General features: G+C 35.5%; 1 protein-coding gene across 1 annotated transcript in view; it reads left to right on the top strand.

Moving 5' to 3' along the window:
• Window positions 1-18872, top strand: part of LOC148954843 (DNA-directed RNA polymerase I subunit RPA2-like) — a 132206-nt gene that overhangs the window by 21596 nt on the left and 91738 nt on the right. Inside the window, exons 5-7 of the mRNA XM_089098895.1 lie at window positions 924-1096; window positions 11972-12097; window positions 15883-16081. Coding sequence (XP_088955021.1) covers window positions 924-1096; window positions 11972-12097; window positions 15883-16081 — 498 coding nt within the window. The remainder of the gene's footprint in view (window positions 1-923; window positions 1097-11971; window positions 12098-15882; window positions 16082-18872) is intronic.

The following is an 18872-nucleotide window of genomic DNA, read 5'->3' as shown; positions in this document are numbered from 1 at the left end:
CTTGAATTCAATCTAGGTGATAGTAGACATACTTTATTTGTAAACGTTGTTAACTTACTTGTAATTAACTGCACCTCAATTGTAGGCTAATGCCCATATTTTTGATACTTTTTAAAAAGCCCGCCCGTGAAATTTCGTGATTACAATGTACTGCTTTAATTTTAATAGTATGCTCTCTTTGGAAGTGGTCATGCGCTACAACTTTGCCTGCTCTTTTACTCATTCAACAAGTCACGTATTTAAATAGTAAAAGTTGCAGTCTTAACTTTATTAAAAAAATAAATGTCTTGGAGTTCGATTTTATTCCTTTATCTAAAATTTTTATATATATCTTTAACTAAATTTAGCAGCTTATTTGTCCAGGGGGTGTAGCTCGGTGGTCGAGTCACTGCTAGTTGCGCGAGAGATAGACGGAAAAGTAACAGCCATGATTAGTGAGCTTAAAATTAGCTTCACATTCCTTCACATCCAGCCTTTTCTTAGTTTTCATTTTTATTTCTTGTAGATATAAAGTATACATCTTGTGTATGAAGATGCAGTTTTTTCGTTAATAATTAATTTTATTTTAAATATTTCGTTTTGTTGATTAAACAGCACGTAGATGTAGCAATTTCATTTAACATGGGCCTTTAAACAGCTCTCTGTGATGTTTGAGTACCCTGCTAGCAATGGAGATGGGACAAAAAGAGGCCCATGCAAGAAAGGTGACTCTTCTTCTTGTTTAAGCCAGGGGACTGTAAGTTCCATGTGTAGGGTTTTTCGGCCATGGTGATTTTAATGGTATACTTTTTAGTTCGATCCGGATAGGTTTCAAAATAATTATTTTTTGGTTACTATTGGCCGAGGTTTTATACCGATAGTAATACCGACTATAACAATAGTTACAATAGTAATTGACTGTAACATAATTTGACTATGAATAGGGACTTTCATTTCGTGATGATGGGATTCAAATTACTGTTCGGATTGGTCTTGGATCCATATATTCAATAGCGCTTCCAATAATGCTATTGCTTATAGCTGTGGGGAAAACAAACGAAAAAGCCATAGCCAAGGATATCCTCCAGGGACTTGAAGATAGAGAGGACATCAAATTGTAAGTTGTTCCTGTTTGTTTATCTTTTCTTTTTTTTGAACTGTGAAAAACTTTATTATCTTAACTGTTTTCACGAGGCGTTTCTGTCCACCAAAGATAATTGAATAAATACCCTTTTTGGTCGTTAGTTTAAAAAAAAAAATCCACAAAATAAAGTTTTCAAAGAAAAGTAAAGAGCTCCATTAAACCAAAAATGAGCAGGAATAAAGTCAAATAATCTTCAAGCATAAAAACTACCACAAACCACCATCAATAGATAAATGAAATCCTAAACGGACAGAAATTAGAGGCAATGATTTGGCGTTGCCTGTAGTAAGGGCCTTACTGACTCCAATGTTTTATTATTTATTTGTTTATTTGTTATTTTTCCCCAGAGGTTCTTCATATGGAAGGAGTCGTCGCATAAACTTCGGAAAGGGCTCATTCGATTGGATATCAGAAGTTCTAGTGCCTTTTATAAGAGTCAGAAGTGATCGGAGGGCGACTAGCCCCTCCTTTTATTCCCAAATGCATCCGGCACAAATTTTGAGATAATCATTTTGTTAAAGATAGTTCAAAGATTATGAATGAAAACTCCGGTGTCGACACCACTACCCCCCCCCCCAGGGCCCGGGGACAGGCGTTGCTAGTTACGCCCTGGGGGCATATATGGTTCTTATTGAAGGGATGCTCGTATAAACTTCAGAGAGAGCTCATTTGACTGGAAATTGAAATTTATAGTTCACTTTTTAAGAGTCGAAAAAGATCAGAGGGCAACTAGCCCTCCCCCATCCACGTCCTTTTTCCCTCAAACCCATTCGATAAGAACTTGGAGATAGCCATTTTTAAAAAATAGTTCAAAGATCATAACAAAACTCCAGTGTGGACACAACCCCCCCAGGGCCCGGAACCAGGCGTTGTAGGTTATGCCCTGGGGCATATATGATTCTTATGGAAGGGATCCTCGTATAAACGTCAGAGCTCGTATAAACTCATTTGATTAAAAATTGAAATTCGTCAAACCCATGCGATCAGAACTTTGAGATAGCCATTTTTTTTAATAGTTCAAAGAGCATATAACGAAAACTCTGGGGTCAACACCCCCCCCCCCCCAGGGCCCGGTGGCAGGAGTTGTAAGTTATGCCCTGGGGGTATATATGATTCTTATGGAAGGGATGTTCGTATAAAGTTGAGAGAGGGTTCATTTGATTGGAAATTGAAAGTTGTAGTTCAATTTTTGAGAGCCAAAAGAGATCGGAGGGCCACTAGACCCCCCCCCCCTCTCCACGCCGTTTTTCCCTCAAACCCATCCGATAAGAACTTTAAGATAGCCATTTTTTTATAAATAGCTCAAAGATACGGTAAAGAAATATCTGGGGTCGACACAGCCTCCCAGGGCCCGGAGACAGGCGTTTTAAGTTGTTCCCTGGAGGCATATATGGTTCTTATGGAAGGGATGCTTGTATAAACTTCACATTTATAAACTTGTATAAACTGTATAAACTGCTCATTTGATTGGAAATTGAAAGTTCTAGTTCAATTTTTGAGAGTCAAAAGAGATTGGATGGCAACTAGCCCCCCCCCCTCGGCCCCTTTTCTCCAAATGTATCTGATAAAAATTTTGAGATAGCCATTTTGTTAAAAATAGTTCAAAGGTCAGATAAGAAAAACTCCTATGTCGACGCAACCTCCCCGGGTTCGGGGGCAGGCGATGTAAATTATGCTCTGGGGGCATATATGGCTCTTATGGAAGAGATGCTCGTATAAACTTCGGAGAGGGCTCATTTGATTGGAAATTGAAAGCTCTAGTTCACGTTTTAAGAGTCAAAAGAGATCAGAGGACAAATAGTCTCTCCCCTCTACGTGCTATTTTCCTCAAACTCATCCAATAAGAACTTTGAGAAAGCCACTTTCCTAAAAATAGTTCAAAGATCATATAACGAAAACTCTGGTGTCGACACAACTCCCCAAGGCCCCGGGGCAGGCGTTGTAAGTTATGCCCTCGGGGCAAATATGGGTCTTGTGGAAAAGATGCTTGTATAAACTTCGGAGAGGGTTGCCAAAAGGGCACCAACAGCAATATCTAAGGAATGGCTAAGAGTATTAAGCTGAAACTTTATAGGCATGTTGAGAAGGATGTTGAAAAAGGAACGGGGGGCTGGCAGTCCCTCCCCCTTAATATTTTAGATGCGTCGCTTAACACTGATAGAAATTATAAAATGTAATTTTATTCAAAATACTTACAAACTCTAATAGCTATGCCCTCGGAGAGGGCATGGCCCCACAGCACCCGGGGCAGGGAATGTAAATTATGCAATTTGTCCATTTTTTATATTCAGGATTTATCATTGGAAAAGGGGGGAATGTTTTGAGCCTGAGTTTGTCCGAAAAGATTAAGGGTATTGATTTTAAATTTTGGGGAATATTGAGGTAAATCAAAAGACACAAGGCTATATGCATCCAAGCTTTCAAAAGACGTATTAATAACATATTAGGAATATATAAGGGTTTTAAATTGAAACTTTCAGGGCGACTACTGCTGCAACTGTGACTTCGACCACTCGTTACTGTGATTGCAACTGCTTTTGACTGCAACTATTTTTACTTGCCATTACTTTTAGGAATTCTTGAGGGGGTATGGGAAAAAAAAATTCAAACAGTATGAGGAAAACCAAAACACGAAATTTTCGACTACAATCGAAAATTTTTAGGGAAAATTAAACAAAATTAATATACTGTTTGCAGACTGGTTGCCAAAAGGGTGTATCATTAATGTCCTAGGGACGACTTAAGGTATTAAGTCGAAAATTTCAGTGCATGTTCAGGACTCGAAAGCGTTCGGAGGGAAGGAAGCCTCTCTTCCACTAAGGCTATTTAATCGCCTCCTCTTGAACAATGATAGAAATTTTGAAAAATTATTTATTCAAAATAGTCAAAAGACTTAATAACAATGCCTCCGGGGATACCAAGTCCGCCATATCCTCCGTGTTAAGGGTTGTAAATTATGCAACTGGTCCATTGTTTACATCTTTCAAAATCTTTCAAAATCAAAATCTTTGCAAAAAAGGGAATTTTGATCTTGGGTGTGTCCGAAAAAGCTAAAGATGTTAAGGTGGAACTTGACTGAATCTTATTGGTGATACTGAAGTAAAACAAAAGACACTGTGTGTATCCAGGGGTACTGAAGTAAATCAAAGACACTGTATATATCCAGGCTTGATATAGGGGAAATCTACAATATTGTAGAAACGGCTAAGGGTTGTATCTTGAAACTTTCAGGGCCACTACTAATTCTACTACTGCGGCTGCAAATGTGACTGGTTGTGACTGTGACTTCATCCAACTACGTCTCAGACTGCAACTGCCGCCACCACATCTACCTGTGACTACTTTCAGATGATGTGGAATAATATCAAAACACATTGTGTGTTTGCTGATTGTCAAAAGGGTGAATCAGCAATATCTTGCGTTTTGCTAACAATGCCCTTCATAACCCTCGAACAACTCCCCTTTTCCCCGGTCAATATTCACCCCTTCGACCCCGCCTCCCGCGTTCTGTGTCAACAAAAATCCCCCTTCTCGCCCCCATAAGAGTTTGCACGGAAAGATATAGAAGAACTTTTATACCTTACCTAGTTTACCTTTTCAACCCCTGCATCTCCGCTGCCCCCCCCCCCTCACTCGCTCTTTACTTCATAGTTATTAATTTAATGCCCATTTTGAAAATTTGGGGTTTTTATATTTTTTATTTTTTTTAACCATATAAATTATGTTTTTTTTTTTTTTTTGCTGACGTTTGACAGTTTTAAAGTTGTGCTTACAAACTTTACAGTCAAATGTTTTTTGTTCACTTTTTACTTTTTCTTTGTTTTTTTCGTTTTTAATTATTTTAAATTTAACCTTTTATAATTTGCTTTGGTTGTGTGATTGTTTGTTTTCGATATTTTTTTTTCACTGTATTTGACGCTAAAGCGCAAATTTGGCCCTTTTCGGCTTGTGATAGCCGTTTTTCAGCAATAAATCTTATCATATCTTAGGAAAAGCCGAGGGCATTAAGTTGAAATTTTTAGGGCATGTCGAACAGTGCTTTGAGGGCAAAGGACCTCCCTTGTCCATTTTGGACCCTCTAGTGATCAAAATTATGAAATCGTTAATTTTTCAAAATGGTCAAAAATTCTACTAACTATGCATCTGGGGATGCCATGCCCTCACTGCCTCTGGGGAAATGGTCATAAATTATGCAATCTGCCAATTGTTAAAATACAGGATTTATCATTGGGAAAGGGGGAAGAATTTGTTCCTGAGTGTATCAGAAAAGGCTAGGCTTTTTCTGTGAAACCTTGTTAAGGTGAAACTTTGGGAAATGTTGAGGGGAATGTTACACTAAATCAAAAGACAATATGTGTATTCAGGTTATCAAAAGGGTATATCTACCATATCTTAGGAATGGCTAAGGGTATTAACTTTACACTTTCAAGACCACTATTGTTACTACTACTGTGACTGCAAATAGGACTACTTGCGACTGTGACTGTCACTGCTTAAAACTACTTGCAAGTGTGACTACTTGAGGCTTGTACTACCTCTGTTTGAGTCCGGGACTGTGCCTGCAACTACTTGCGACAGCAATTGTGACTACTTGTGACTGCGACTACTTCTGTCTGTGGCTGTGACTATTTTATTCTGCTAATGTTACTACTTATGAGGTAGAATAATTCTACTTGCGATTGTGATTGTGACTATTTGTGACTACGACTGCTTGCAACTGTGGCTATTTGCGACTGTGACAACTTGTGACTGTGACTACTTGCGACTGTGACTACTTAAGCCTGCCAATACTTGCTACTAATACCACTTATGATTGCGACAACTTATGACTGTGACTGCAACTACTAGCAACTATGAATGCGAACGCCTCTTGACTGTTACTGTGGCTGCTTGTGACGGTAACTACTTGCAATTGCGACTACTTGCCACTTCCTTTGCACCAACTTGTGACCACGAATACGACAACTCACGACTGCAACTGCTTGCAACTGTTACTGCTACTACTAGACTTCAACTAAATCAAAAGAGTTTGATTGCATTCTGTTTCTCAAAATGGTATAGTGAATCTAGGTTTTCGAAAGGGCTTATCTGCAACATCCACGAATGGCTAAGGTTAGTAAATTGTAAATTTCATAAAAGATTGAGGGGGATTTTGCAATTTATGAAAGGACCCCAGGTGCATCCAAGTTGTCAAAAAGGCGTATCTGAGCGTTTCTATATCGATCTCAGGAACGGCTATGGGTATAAAGTTTGAACTGTATAGAATGCTAAGGGGACTGTTAAACAAAATTGAAAAACACTATATGTATCCATGTTGTCAAAACGGCATATCTCTAGAATTTCGTCAACAGTTAGGGTAGGGTATGAGTTGAAACATTCAGAGAATGTTGTAGGATAATTTGAACTTAAAGACAATATATGCATTACAGGTATTGCCGGTAAGATTAGTAAGCTGAAAATTTCAGGAAATGTCGAATGTGATGTTGAACTAAATCGAAAGACACCATATACATTCAGGTTTTTAAAATGGCATGTCTGCAATATTTCAGGAATAGGAAAGGGTATCAAATTGGAACTTTAAGGGGATGCTGAACTAAACAAAAAGATAATATGTACACCCAGCTTGTAAAAATGGTGTATTCAACATCTCAGAAACAATTAAGGGCATTAAGTTGAAACTTTCAGAGTATTTTTAATGGGGATGTTGGGCTTAATCAAAAGATACTGTGCGTATCCCGGTTGTCAGAAGGGCACATCTGTAATACCTCAGGAACGGCTAATGGTATTAAGTTGAAACTTTTAGGGAATGTTGAGGGGGATGTTGAAATATGTCAAAAGACATTAATTAGAATTAATAAATTAGAATCTCACATTTCACTTCTTAATCTAAAGACGTGAAGAACTGGAAAAATATTCCTAGTATTAACCAGTATCAAAACTTCGGTAATCAAAAACAAACAGGAATTAATTAAAAAAACTTTCCAAAAAAGAGGTTTTTCAAAGAAAAGTGTAAAGCCATATCACATGAGAACAGCAGAAATAAATTTCTATAATAATTCCTACTCAAGACGGCCATTAATTACTATTAAAGAATAAATGAAATCCAATGTGAACAGAAATTAATTAAACAATCATAGCAAATATAAAGATAATAGGCCCTAAAATAGATGATAAATACATCTTTAAACGAGTAAAAAATAAATTGAAAATTCAAGTCGAACTTAAAACGAACAAAAATTTGGTTACTGCCTTCTTCCCGCTCCCCTAACCGTAAAAGTCTAAAGTATGTGCTTTGCTGAAAGCTAATTATATTGCAAATATTTTTTTTATATTTAAAAAATTGTTGGAAATAAAAATTACAGTGAAATAGAATCTTGAATTGCTGAGTTTCCAGGAATTAATATCTTTATATATTAAACATTCAGTTTATTTTCATTAGTTGTTTCCACTAATCTTTATTATTATGGTGATTAATTTTTTTATTTGGCCTAGATGTGTTGAAAAACAAAATCACACTGTTGAAGATACATCTAGTTTTCAACAAAAAGCAAATGACGCAATAGACTTTTACGGTTAGGGAAGGGGGCAGTAGCCAAACTCCTGTTTGTAGTAATGTTTATTCATTTTAAGTTTGACTTGATGATTCAATTTGATTCTTGCTCGTTTTAAGATTTATTTATCTATATTAGTACCTATTATCTTTATGTTTGCTATAATTATTTATTTTAATTTCTGTTCGTTCTGGGTTTCATTGACTCTTTAAAATTTTAGGTCATTTTGAATTTGGATTATTATAGGAATTTATTTCTGCTGGTCTTAATTTTAATATGGCTCTTCGCTTTTCTTTGATAAACTTCTTTTTTGGAAAGTTTTTTATTATAATTTCCTAGAAACTGAGACAAACTTGGAAAAAATTTATGGAAACATTATCTTTCAGTGTTTTCTAAGTTTGTTTAAATAACAAAAGAAATCCTACGCTTGATAGTGGCTCATATTCTCCCGTATTTGTGCGGTAGATCTTATAACTTTTAAAATTATTCATGCAGACACAACCCATCAACAGTTGGGGAGAAGGCTACATGGACGGAGACTATTAATAGAAATATCTCTAATGTGTGTAAGTGAAGAATGATGATTTTTACTCTTATCTGGCCCTCCATGCTTTTGGAAACCCAGATCATTTAGTTCTTTTTAATAAAGTAAACTCAGTTAATGCTTTGCCACAATATTTTTAGAAAGCGATTGAAACAAAAGTAAAACGTACCCTTACTTTGAACAAAAGTACTTCTGATATTTTTATAAGCCTTATTTAGGATAATCTAACACAAAAAAATTCAAATACCTTCTAATCATAGACAGCGCAATAGCGCTACCTGAATAAAGAGCGATGTGGGCACAATGTATTATTTTTTTATTTATGTATTTTTTCTTGTGACCAAGGTACTTCGTATAGAAGGAGTTTTTATAGAAACTTCGAAAAGGGTTCATTTGATTGGAAACAAAAAGTTCTAGCGCCCTTTTCAGAGTCAAAAGGGATTGGAAGGCAACCAGCCCCCCCCCCCCCCGTCAATCATTTCCCAAACACATTCAATCAAAATTTTGAGGTAGCCATTTTTTTCAGCATAGTTGAAAAGTCCAGTTATTATATAGTTGGGGATGACAACCTCCAACAACCCTCAGGACAAGGGCTATAAGTTATAGTAGTTGCCCATTGTTGATATGTAAGGTTTTTATGGAAGGGGGGTCGAATAAACCTCGGAGGGGGCTCATTTGATTGGAAATTAGAAGTTTTAGTGCCTTTTTTAAGAGTCAAAAGGTATCAGAGGGCAACTAGCTACCGTTCCCATGTCCTCTTTTCCCTAAATGTATTCAATAGAAATTTTTACATAGCTATTGACTATAGATATTATTTAAAATAGTCAAAAGATCATATAACAAGGCCTTCGGGTTGAAACAAACCTCCAGGGCCCGGGTAAAGGGTTGCAAGCTGTGGCCAGGGCGGATATAAGGTTTTTATGGAAGAGGTTTTCGTATAAACTTTGGAAGAGGCTCATTTGATTGAAAATTCAATTCTGGTTCCTTTGTAAGAGTCAAAAGTGACGAAGGGCGACAAGCCCCCCTCCCCATCCGAAGCTCTCTTCTCCCCAAACGCATCTCATTAAAATTGTGAGATGTCTATTTTGTTCAAAATAATCCAAAGAACATATAACAATGCCTCCAGGGCTGACACAATCATCCAGAGCCCAGGCGCGAGAGTTAGGTTTCTATGGAATCCATGATGGTATAAACTTAAAATGGGGTTCATTTGATTGGAAAAATCGGAAGTTCTGCTACTACTTTTCCTACTACTATATGATAGTAATACTATAGTAATACTAAGGGCTATAAAAGCCTAAGGTCTATGAAAGCAAACATTTGGGAGAATATTGAGGGGAAATTTGGGTTAAATCAAAAGACACTATGTGCATGCAGATTGTCAAAAGAGCGTATATCAAGAATCGATTTGGGCATTAAGTTAGTACTTTCAGAGAATGCTTAAAGAGGAAGATCAATTGAGCAAAAGGCAATATTCACACTACTATTAATATTACTACCACTGCTACATTTACTACTACTACTACTACTACTACTAGTTCAACTACTACTTCTATTGCAACTGCTTGTAAAGTTAAGAACATTAAGATGAAAATTTTAAGAAGTATGCATATACAGGTTATCAAAAGGACATATCGATAATGTCATAGCAACTGCTAATTCTGTTAAGTTGAAACTTCCAGGATTTGATGAGATGAATATTCAACTGACCAAAAGGCAATATGTTAAGACTACTGCTCCTACTAGTACTAGTGCTTTGGCTATTAATACTACTACTAGTGCTACTAATACTAATACTGCTATTGTTACTACTATTACAACTATGCCCAATGGTATGAAGGTGAAATTTTCAGGGAATTATGAGGGGAAGGTGAATTTAATCAAAACATACCGTCTGTATGCAGGTTGTCGAAAGAGCGTGTCAGAAATATCCTAGGAACAGTTCGGTGTGTGAAGTTGAGACTAACAGGGCTTGTTGTGGGGTATATTGAACTAACCAAAAGACAGTATTTGCATCCTAATGCTACTGCTCCTACTCATACTACTACTACTACTACTAAAGCTAAGGCTAAATTTATTAATTAAACTACTACTACCACTACTACTGGTGGTACTACTACTACTGCTACTAATGCTAAGGGTGTTAAGGTGAAATTTTGGGGAATGTTGAAACAGTGTTGAACTTGATCGAGACTTACTATGCCCACACAGGTTATTAAGAAGGCGTATCGGCAATGCTTCAGAAACGGTTGATGGTATTAAGTTAAAACTTTCAGCGTGTGTTGAGGGGGATATTGAAGAAAACCAAAGGTGCTATTCGCTTACGTCTACTAATGCTACTACTGCTACAACACAGGGCTGACGACCCCCCTGGCTTTTCAAGACGGGGGGAACATAATTTGCACTTTACTGAAAACAAAACACATTTTAAATGTTCTCACTTTTTTGACTTCAATAAACAAAAAATTATTAAGACTTTAAGGAATAAATATCAAATATGTATATTAAACTGACAATCCACGTTCTTTTTTCAGTAAAGTGCATTTTATAAGAAGGAATAGGGGTTGTCAGTCCTACTCATGCTAATTTCTGTTCGTTTCGGGTTTGACTCGGTTATTTATTGTAATTTCTGCTCGTTTTGGGTTTCATTAATTTATTGAGGGGATATGTGGTAGTTTTACGCTTAGAAGATTATTTGACTTCATTTCTGCTCATTTTTGGTTTATTGGAGCTCTTTACTTGTCTTTGGAAAACTTATTTTGTGAAGAAAGTTTTTTAAATTAATCATAATAAAGGATTGACTAGCCTGGTTCATCCTAAGCAAAGCAATAGACCTACCGCCTCATGAACGATGCTCAGAATTCGAGAATTGAGAACTCTTAAATCTAACGTTTTTATTCTTTATTTTCATTTTCATTTATAATTTATTCTAATTTCTAATTCTGATTTCTCGTTTATTCTAATTTCTAATTAATTCTAATTTTAATTATTTTAATTCATTTTTTTAGAACTCTAATTTTTGATGGTTCATTTCATATATCTTTTAAGATTAGTCACCTATTTGCAACGTCTTATTAGGTAGCTACTTTTCTCGTTTTCCTTTCAAGTTGTGTTTCTTCAAAGCTAGTTTTCTTGTATATTTTGAGCACTGAAGACGCCTTGGTGGAAGTTTTTTGCCAAAATATCTGCCTTGTTGTGTTTTTTGCATTCACTGGCTGAAAGCTATCCTTGTTGTCTTATCCTTGTGTTTTCCTTTTTTCGTCTTCTTCGTTTTCATTCATGTATTGCCAATTTGTTTTTTAATCATATTTATGAAAATTACAAAAAAGGAATTATTTACTTCTTGGAGGTGCCCAACCCCATACTATGTTACTTTGGCAAAATAGAAATGAGTAGGATAATTGCCTGATTTGTACGTTGTTTACTTACGAATACCTGTTTTACGGTGCTGGTTTACATTTTTTTTCTGTTTTACGGTGCTGGTTTAAAACAGCACTTTAAAACAGCACCTGTGCTGCGTAAAACAGCACCTGTTTTATGGTGTTGGTTTACATTGTTTTTGTTTTACATTTAATACGCTGATAGATTTACATTTGTTTATGTTGTTGATTTGCACAGTTTATCAGTTGTATCCAACGCTGTTTCTCGACGAGCCACCTTGTAGTTTTATGAAACGTGAAAGATTTCAGAAGCTTTGAATGATTCCCTACATATTTTGATTAACCTGGTAAAATAAAACATTTTTTTTTTCAGGTACGTCCTAAAATGTTTCCGATGTAACGACTGTAAAACACCAAAAGCTGCAAAGAAATTTATCCAGAGCTCACTTACCCTCTTAAAAACGTCCAAGAAGGAGGAAATCAAGTATAGAGATGTTATGTGAGTTTGTTTCCCCATTTCTCTCATCTTTACTTACATGTTCAATTGTACTGTTAACCCTTGTAATCTGGGTCTTAAGTAACAAAATAATTCAAACTGTCTAGACCTATATTAACAATGGAACTACAAGAGAGTATCTAAGGAAAAGTGAGACAATAACTAATGACAAAAGACTTTTTTTGAATTTATCAATAGGTTGTTTTTTTTAACATAACCGGGGGATTTATCGTCCTTTGAGCAGTCTAGCTTAGTCAAATCTACTTTTTGTTGGCCTGTGTCTGCTTTTGCTTTTTGTGGTATTGTTTTTTGAAACAGACTATTAGTTTGTTTAACCCAAATCAACGTCACAAGCAAAGCTCAGCCTTTTTAATAGTTGTGTATATGGCGAAAATTTTATGAGCAAGGTTTAAAAAAATGTACATGTCCTTTATGCAGTATCGATCAGTGAAATCGGGGCAAAACTGATCCTGGAAGCATGGTATGCATTGCCAACTGAACGCTTTCTAAAGTAACATAATCAACATAACATGCCCAGCTAGGGTTAGTCAAGGAATAAGGCTTGTCGTTTATACAGTACTGATCAGTGAAATTGGCAAAACTGACAATATTAAGCATTGTCCACTGAACGCTTTCTAAAGTAACATGTTCCACATATTACTTAAATGCCCAGCTAGGGTTAGTCAAGGAATAAGGCTTGTCGTTTATACAGTACTGATCAGTGAAATTGGCAAAACTGACAATATTAAGCATTGTCCACTGAACGCTTTCTAAAGTAACATGTTCCACATATTACTTAAATGCCCAGCTAGGGTTAGTCAAGGAATAAGGCTTGTCGTTTATACAGTACTGATCAGTGAAATTGGCAAAACTGACAATATTAAGCATTGTCCACTGAACGCTTTCTAAAGTAACATGTTCCACATATTACTTAAATGCCTAGCTAGGGTTAGTCAAGGAATAGGGATTTGACCAGTCTTTTGATCACTCTGAGTTTAATAGGTGGGCTATAAATCTCAATTTGACGAAACACATCACTTTATACCTTTTAAGACACAAAAGGGTAAAAAAGGGACACATTTTGTAAATTTATGACTTAAAATAAAACATTTCCCAACTGGATATACATTTTGGTTAAAAAAAATATCACCTTTCACCAAAGTAGTCCTTTTGGGGGTGGGGTCTAGATTTTGTTAGAGATGTCGTAAGTAATGGATTTATCTTTTCAAATTAAGGTATTTAGATGTTCATATGAGTTTTGTGCTTTCAAAGTAAGTCATTTTGTTTGAATGATTTGTATGGACTTTTTCCGTTTTTATTATATTTGATGTTAACTGGCCCCTTTAGTGAGGTTTTCGAAGCGTATTTGATCAATAATACAACTAGTAAAAAAAAATAACCTCTAATTTTTGAGATTTTAAGATGGGCACGTTTTAGCTAAAGATGACACATTTTCGGATGCTCAGGGGACACATTCATGGACCAAAAAGTTGGCATCCCTAATCCTCTATTGGTCTTCAAGATGCCCAGGAGTTTAATTTTTTTTCAAGAATAAGTCATATCTCCATTTCTTTCTCCAAGAGATTTTTTCTCCGTATACAAGCTAATAACTTCCAGAAGGTCCAAGCGCTATTTTCAGTTTTCAGCTATCCTATAAAGCATATGGCCTGTAACCAGGCTTGTACATACGAGGGGGGGGGGGGGTCTGAAGCCTTCTCTCATTATCAATAGAAGTCTCACAAATATTACGATTCTCCCCCTCCCATAATCTTCAATAATTTTTATGCAATTCATTATCTTTTTTCTGGGCGGATGAGTGTACCTCTCCCCTCCCCAGAAAACTAACCCAAGGGAAATAGCTCCCTGCGAACTGCCGCGGCTGGTTTGTGAAAAATTATGGCTCTATCAAGTTTATAATTATCCCTATAAAAGGGAAAACTCTAGGTCTGGATGATCCCTCCAAGTTCTAAGTTTTACCGAATTTCTTGACGCTTCATTTTAAAATTTTCAAATAATATTTATTTATTTTGTCCCTAAGTGCCTGACGATATAGCCAGTCATACTAGTTCTGCATTATTGTTTTTTACATTGTTGGTACTTACAGAAAAAGAACTTGCGGAACAATTGACACATTTGAACACTTACTCTAATTCAGTCATGGAATAATCTATAAGATATACCCATTATGCAGCTTAAAAGCCAGAAAAGAACGAATAACATGCTGAACAAATAAACTATCAGAACGTATGCATTAACCCGTGCACGCGAGTGCAAGAGTTAAACCCAATAAACATGGGGATAAAGTTATGCCCCTAAAATTTTTGTACATACTGTAATAAAATTTTAAGATTCTATAGTTTAAAAAAATGGGAAATGAAATTCTTAAAAGAAAGTACAGTACAGTGGACTATTCTAAAAAAAAGCAGTTTGCTGAATTTGTCTCTACCCAGAGGAGATATTTTTAAGAAGGTATTCTTTCTGTAATCCTCACAAAACTGTTGGCAAAATGAATAACAAATGTGGGCATTTATTTATGCTTTTTGTTATATGATTTACAGCCGGCATTTAAAAAAATATCAAAAATATAAAAGAAAAAGAATTTAATACGGAATACTAAATTAGAAGATGTCATGCGAAATTATGAAACTTTCTTGTTTGAGTCTTTCGTATATATTTGGCCAGAGATTCCATTAATTAATGACTACCTGGCAGATTTCTTCTATATTTGGATATTGTGTCAGTTTCTGGCTTCTTCTTTAACCTGGGTACTCAAGGCCCTACCCAGGATTTTTTTTTCGGTGGGGGTTTTACTAAAAAAAAAATTGTGAGGGGGGGGGGGGTACACAAATAACCTAAAAAAAGCATACAAAATTTGTTTATCTCCATTTTTGTTACGTTTTTACGTGTCAGACAAACATTTAGGGGGGGGGTCAAACTCCCTACCCCCCCCCCCCGGATACGGCCTTGTGGGTACTGTTCATCTATGTAAGGGTAGTTAATTCCCTGATTTCAATGCATGTTTATTGCAGTATCAATAAAGGTAGCAGTTTTTCAGTTCTTAGATTCACTTAATCCAGTAAAGGTTTTTACCTTATTTGCATTATTTCTCGTTTTTATTCTGCTAGAAGAATTCTTTGTGTGTTTGTCAAATTAAAAGAATTGTGCTCATATAATTTATCGTTAATCTTGATGTTTTATTGAATATACCACAATATTTGGTTGTTGTAATTGTGTACCATGGGGTTATTCCTGATGCAATAAAGCGTATACACATTTAATCATATGAATATTACGCATATGCGTGTTTTCGTATAGTACATGAAGACAGTTCATTCCATTTGAATGAACTGTCTTTTTTCACTTTGCTTGATATACCAGTCCTGGTTGAACTTCCTTGAAGTAATGATGCTAGGGCTGTTTTGAAAATGTTTTAGTTTCAACCATTGAATTTTAATGTGAGTTCTTTTATATTTGTTTTTTCTTCATTTGTTTGTGCTCAAGACCGCCCTTGGATATAGGGTCGAAAAAATGCATCTATAGTTCCACTGTCTTATATAAAAATTTACCTATTGTTCTTCTTGTTTATGATGGAAATGCAGTGTTGTCTTCGTCGCTATTTATGGAATAAAACGTATATAACCACTCATTTAACGTGTAAATACATGAATAACGTAATAACGTGTAAATAACATGTAACCATACGAATGTTACGTGTATACGTGTTTTCGTATAGTATCGTGGTATGCAATAGCTATTGTATTTTTTAAATTTGTATTTATTCATTTCAGTCGTAATGTGATGATCCAGTGCACAAATGATAGAGACAAATACAACGCGTTGGTACTCTGTGTCAGACGTTTTCTCTATGCCAAATTTAAATTAGTACCTGAAGAGTCTCTTGATTTTGCGTCTGTTCTGGAATTGACGACAACAAGTGATTACTTCAGCTGTATGATAAGAGAACGGCTAAAGTCATTAATCACTAATGTAAGTTGATTATTTTTTTTATTTAATGTCAATTATTAACAAAAATTAACGCAACCACTTTGCCTCTAAATGCCACGACGCGATATGGAGGAGGGATAATAAAATAAATGCACATAATCAAGTAATAAATAAATATATAAATGATAAACAGATTAGATAATAAATTTTGATTAGATGATAGATGTTCGAATAAACTGATGTAATATTTAAAAGCAGAATATTATTAAGGGTAAATAAAATGCAACATTAACATTTTTTACTGTTCCAAATGTACTGCGTTCTAGTTATTATGACGTTTTTTTATTTCGTTTGTCTTATATGGCATTGAAGCACTATGAAAAAAGTTCCTTGTGCCTGCCTTAGATTACAGGTAAAAGCTCCAGCTTCTACTTGTAATCTAGTGAAACCTGAGTTCACTTAGGTCCGACTCTGACCAACGCTCTAATTTCTATTCCTTTAACTGTTATTAATTTAAAAAAACTTTTTCCACAAAATAAGTTTTTCAAAGAAAAGTATAGAACTCCATTAAGCAAAAAATGAGCAAGAATAAAATCAATTAATCTACCAAGTGTGAAACTACCACAAATCAGCATCAATAAATAAATGAAACCCAAAACGAACAGAAATTACAATAAATAACCGGTCAACCTCAACACGAGCAGAAATTAACATATGTTGGGCTCAAAACCCCTATGCCTTCCCAAGGCCAGAACATAATTTGCACTTAACTGAAAAAAGTATAAATGTTTTTACTTTTATAACTTTAGTATATCAAATAATATTAGCATTTTGATTACTAAATATCAGTAGCCTATATGTATATTAAACTGACAATGCACATTCATTTGTATTTTTTTCAGTAAAGTGCAAATTATATTCTGGCCTTGGGAAGGCATAGGGGTTTTGAGCCTAACTCGGTCTTGTTTCTGCTCGTTTTGAGTTGGAGACGGGTAATTGCTGTAATTCCTGTTCGTTTTGGGTTTCATTTACTTATCGTGTTGATTTTCGTATGTTTCACGTTTGATCGAACATTTGATTTTAATGTTGGTCTATTTTGGTTTAACGGAGGCCTTTATTTTTATTTTAAAAACTTACTTTGTGGAAAATTTTTTTTTTATAATTAATTTCTGTTTGTTTTATATTGTCATAGTCTTTTCAGGGGAAAAGAAAATAATGCTTTAAATCTTTTCTTTTTTTTAAGACTATAGTTTGGGCTACTATTTGAATGCTGGAGAAAAATTTTCAGCAATTTTTAACAACATACACCCTTTTAAAAAATCTGGACAGAAATAGTAGTGTTTAATTTAGTTTCATACCTCCTCTAGATGACTTGAAAGGGAAAACTTGATACCATTCGCAAAAAAAATCTGTTTACTTTCTTCGATAGCTTGGATACACTTACGCTATTTTGATTTGGTTAAATTTTAAGAGCAGAAGTAGCCCCGAAAGTCTGAACATAATACCCTCAGTCTTGGGATACTGCTGACATGCCTTATTGCATTTTGATTTAATCTTAAGGCAACATTTAGTTTTTAAACATAATGGGCAAATGGGAGGGTGGGCGTAAGAGGGGGATTAGTTGCCCTTCGATCACTGTCGACTATTAAAAGGGGCATCAGCTCTTTCTATTTTCAATCGAATGAGCCCTTTTCGAAGTTCCCACGACAACACGAAGTGTCCTGGTCTAAACAACAACAACTAAAAAAAATAATACATTGTTCCCGCATCGATCTTTACTATAAAAATGTCAAGCCTTCCAATCACTTTCGAATATTAAAAAGGGCACTAGGCCTTTCGATTTCCAATCGAATGAGTCCTTTTGGAAACGACAACGCTTTCTATAAACACCTAATATGCCCCCAGGGTATAAATTACAACCCTTACCCTAAGGGCTGTTACGGTGGTTGTCATCCTCTAAGATCTAATTTTCAGAACGTTCAACTACGTTAAACAAAATGGCTATCTCAAAATTTTGATTGGATGTGTTTTGGGAAATGGTGGGCGTGCGAGGGGCGGTAGTCGCTCTCCAATCACTTTCAACTATTAAAAATAGCACTAGCCCTTTCAATGTCCAATCAAATGAGCCCTTTTGAAGTTTCTATGACAACACTATCAATAAAATCTTATATTCTTATTGATAAAGAATATAATTTCGCTTTATTTGTCATCATCCGTCTTTTTCTTTTGCTTTTGTTGTTTCTTTTCTTCTTCTTTTTTCTTTTTCTTTATACTCCGTTCATCATTGTATTTCAACGGGTTATAAATAAATTCAATTCAATATGCCCCCAGGGCATAACTTACAACCCTTGCCCTGAGGGTTGCGGGGGGTGTTATTCTCAAAGACCTAATTTCCAGAACTTTCTACTACGTTGAACAAAATGCCTATCTGAAAATTTTGAATGGATGTGTTTGGAGGAATTGTGGGCGTGAGAGGGTTAGTTACCCTAAAATCTCTTTCGTATATTAAAAAGGGCAATAGCCCTCTCAATTTCCAATTGAATGAGCCCCTTTTGAAGTTTTACGACAACTCTATCTATAAAAACCTTAAATGTCCCCAGGGTATAACTTACAACCTTTGTCCTTTGGGCTCTGGGGGGTTTATCATCCTTAAATATATAATCTCCAGAACTTTCAACTACGTTGAACAAAATGGCTATCTCTAAACTTTGATTGAATGTTTTTGGGGAAATGGTGGGCGTGAGAGGGGGGTTAATTACTCTCCACTCATTCTCGACTATTAAAAAGGGCAATTTCAATTTTTAATCAAATGAGACCTTTTTTGAAATTTCTA

This window comes from Artemia sp. Qi Xiang Cuo, chromosome 2 (assembly GCF_049724085.1).
Source record: "Artemia sp. Qi Xiang Cuo chromosome 2, ASM4972408v1, whole genome shotgun sequence".
Lineage (NCBI taxonomy): Eukaryota > Metazoa > Arthropoda > Branchiopoda > Anostraca > Artemiidae > Artemia > Artemia sp. Qi Xiang Cuo.
This window is presented reverse-complemented; position numbering and strand designations above follow the sequence as displayed.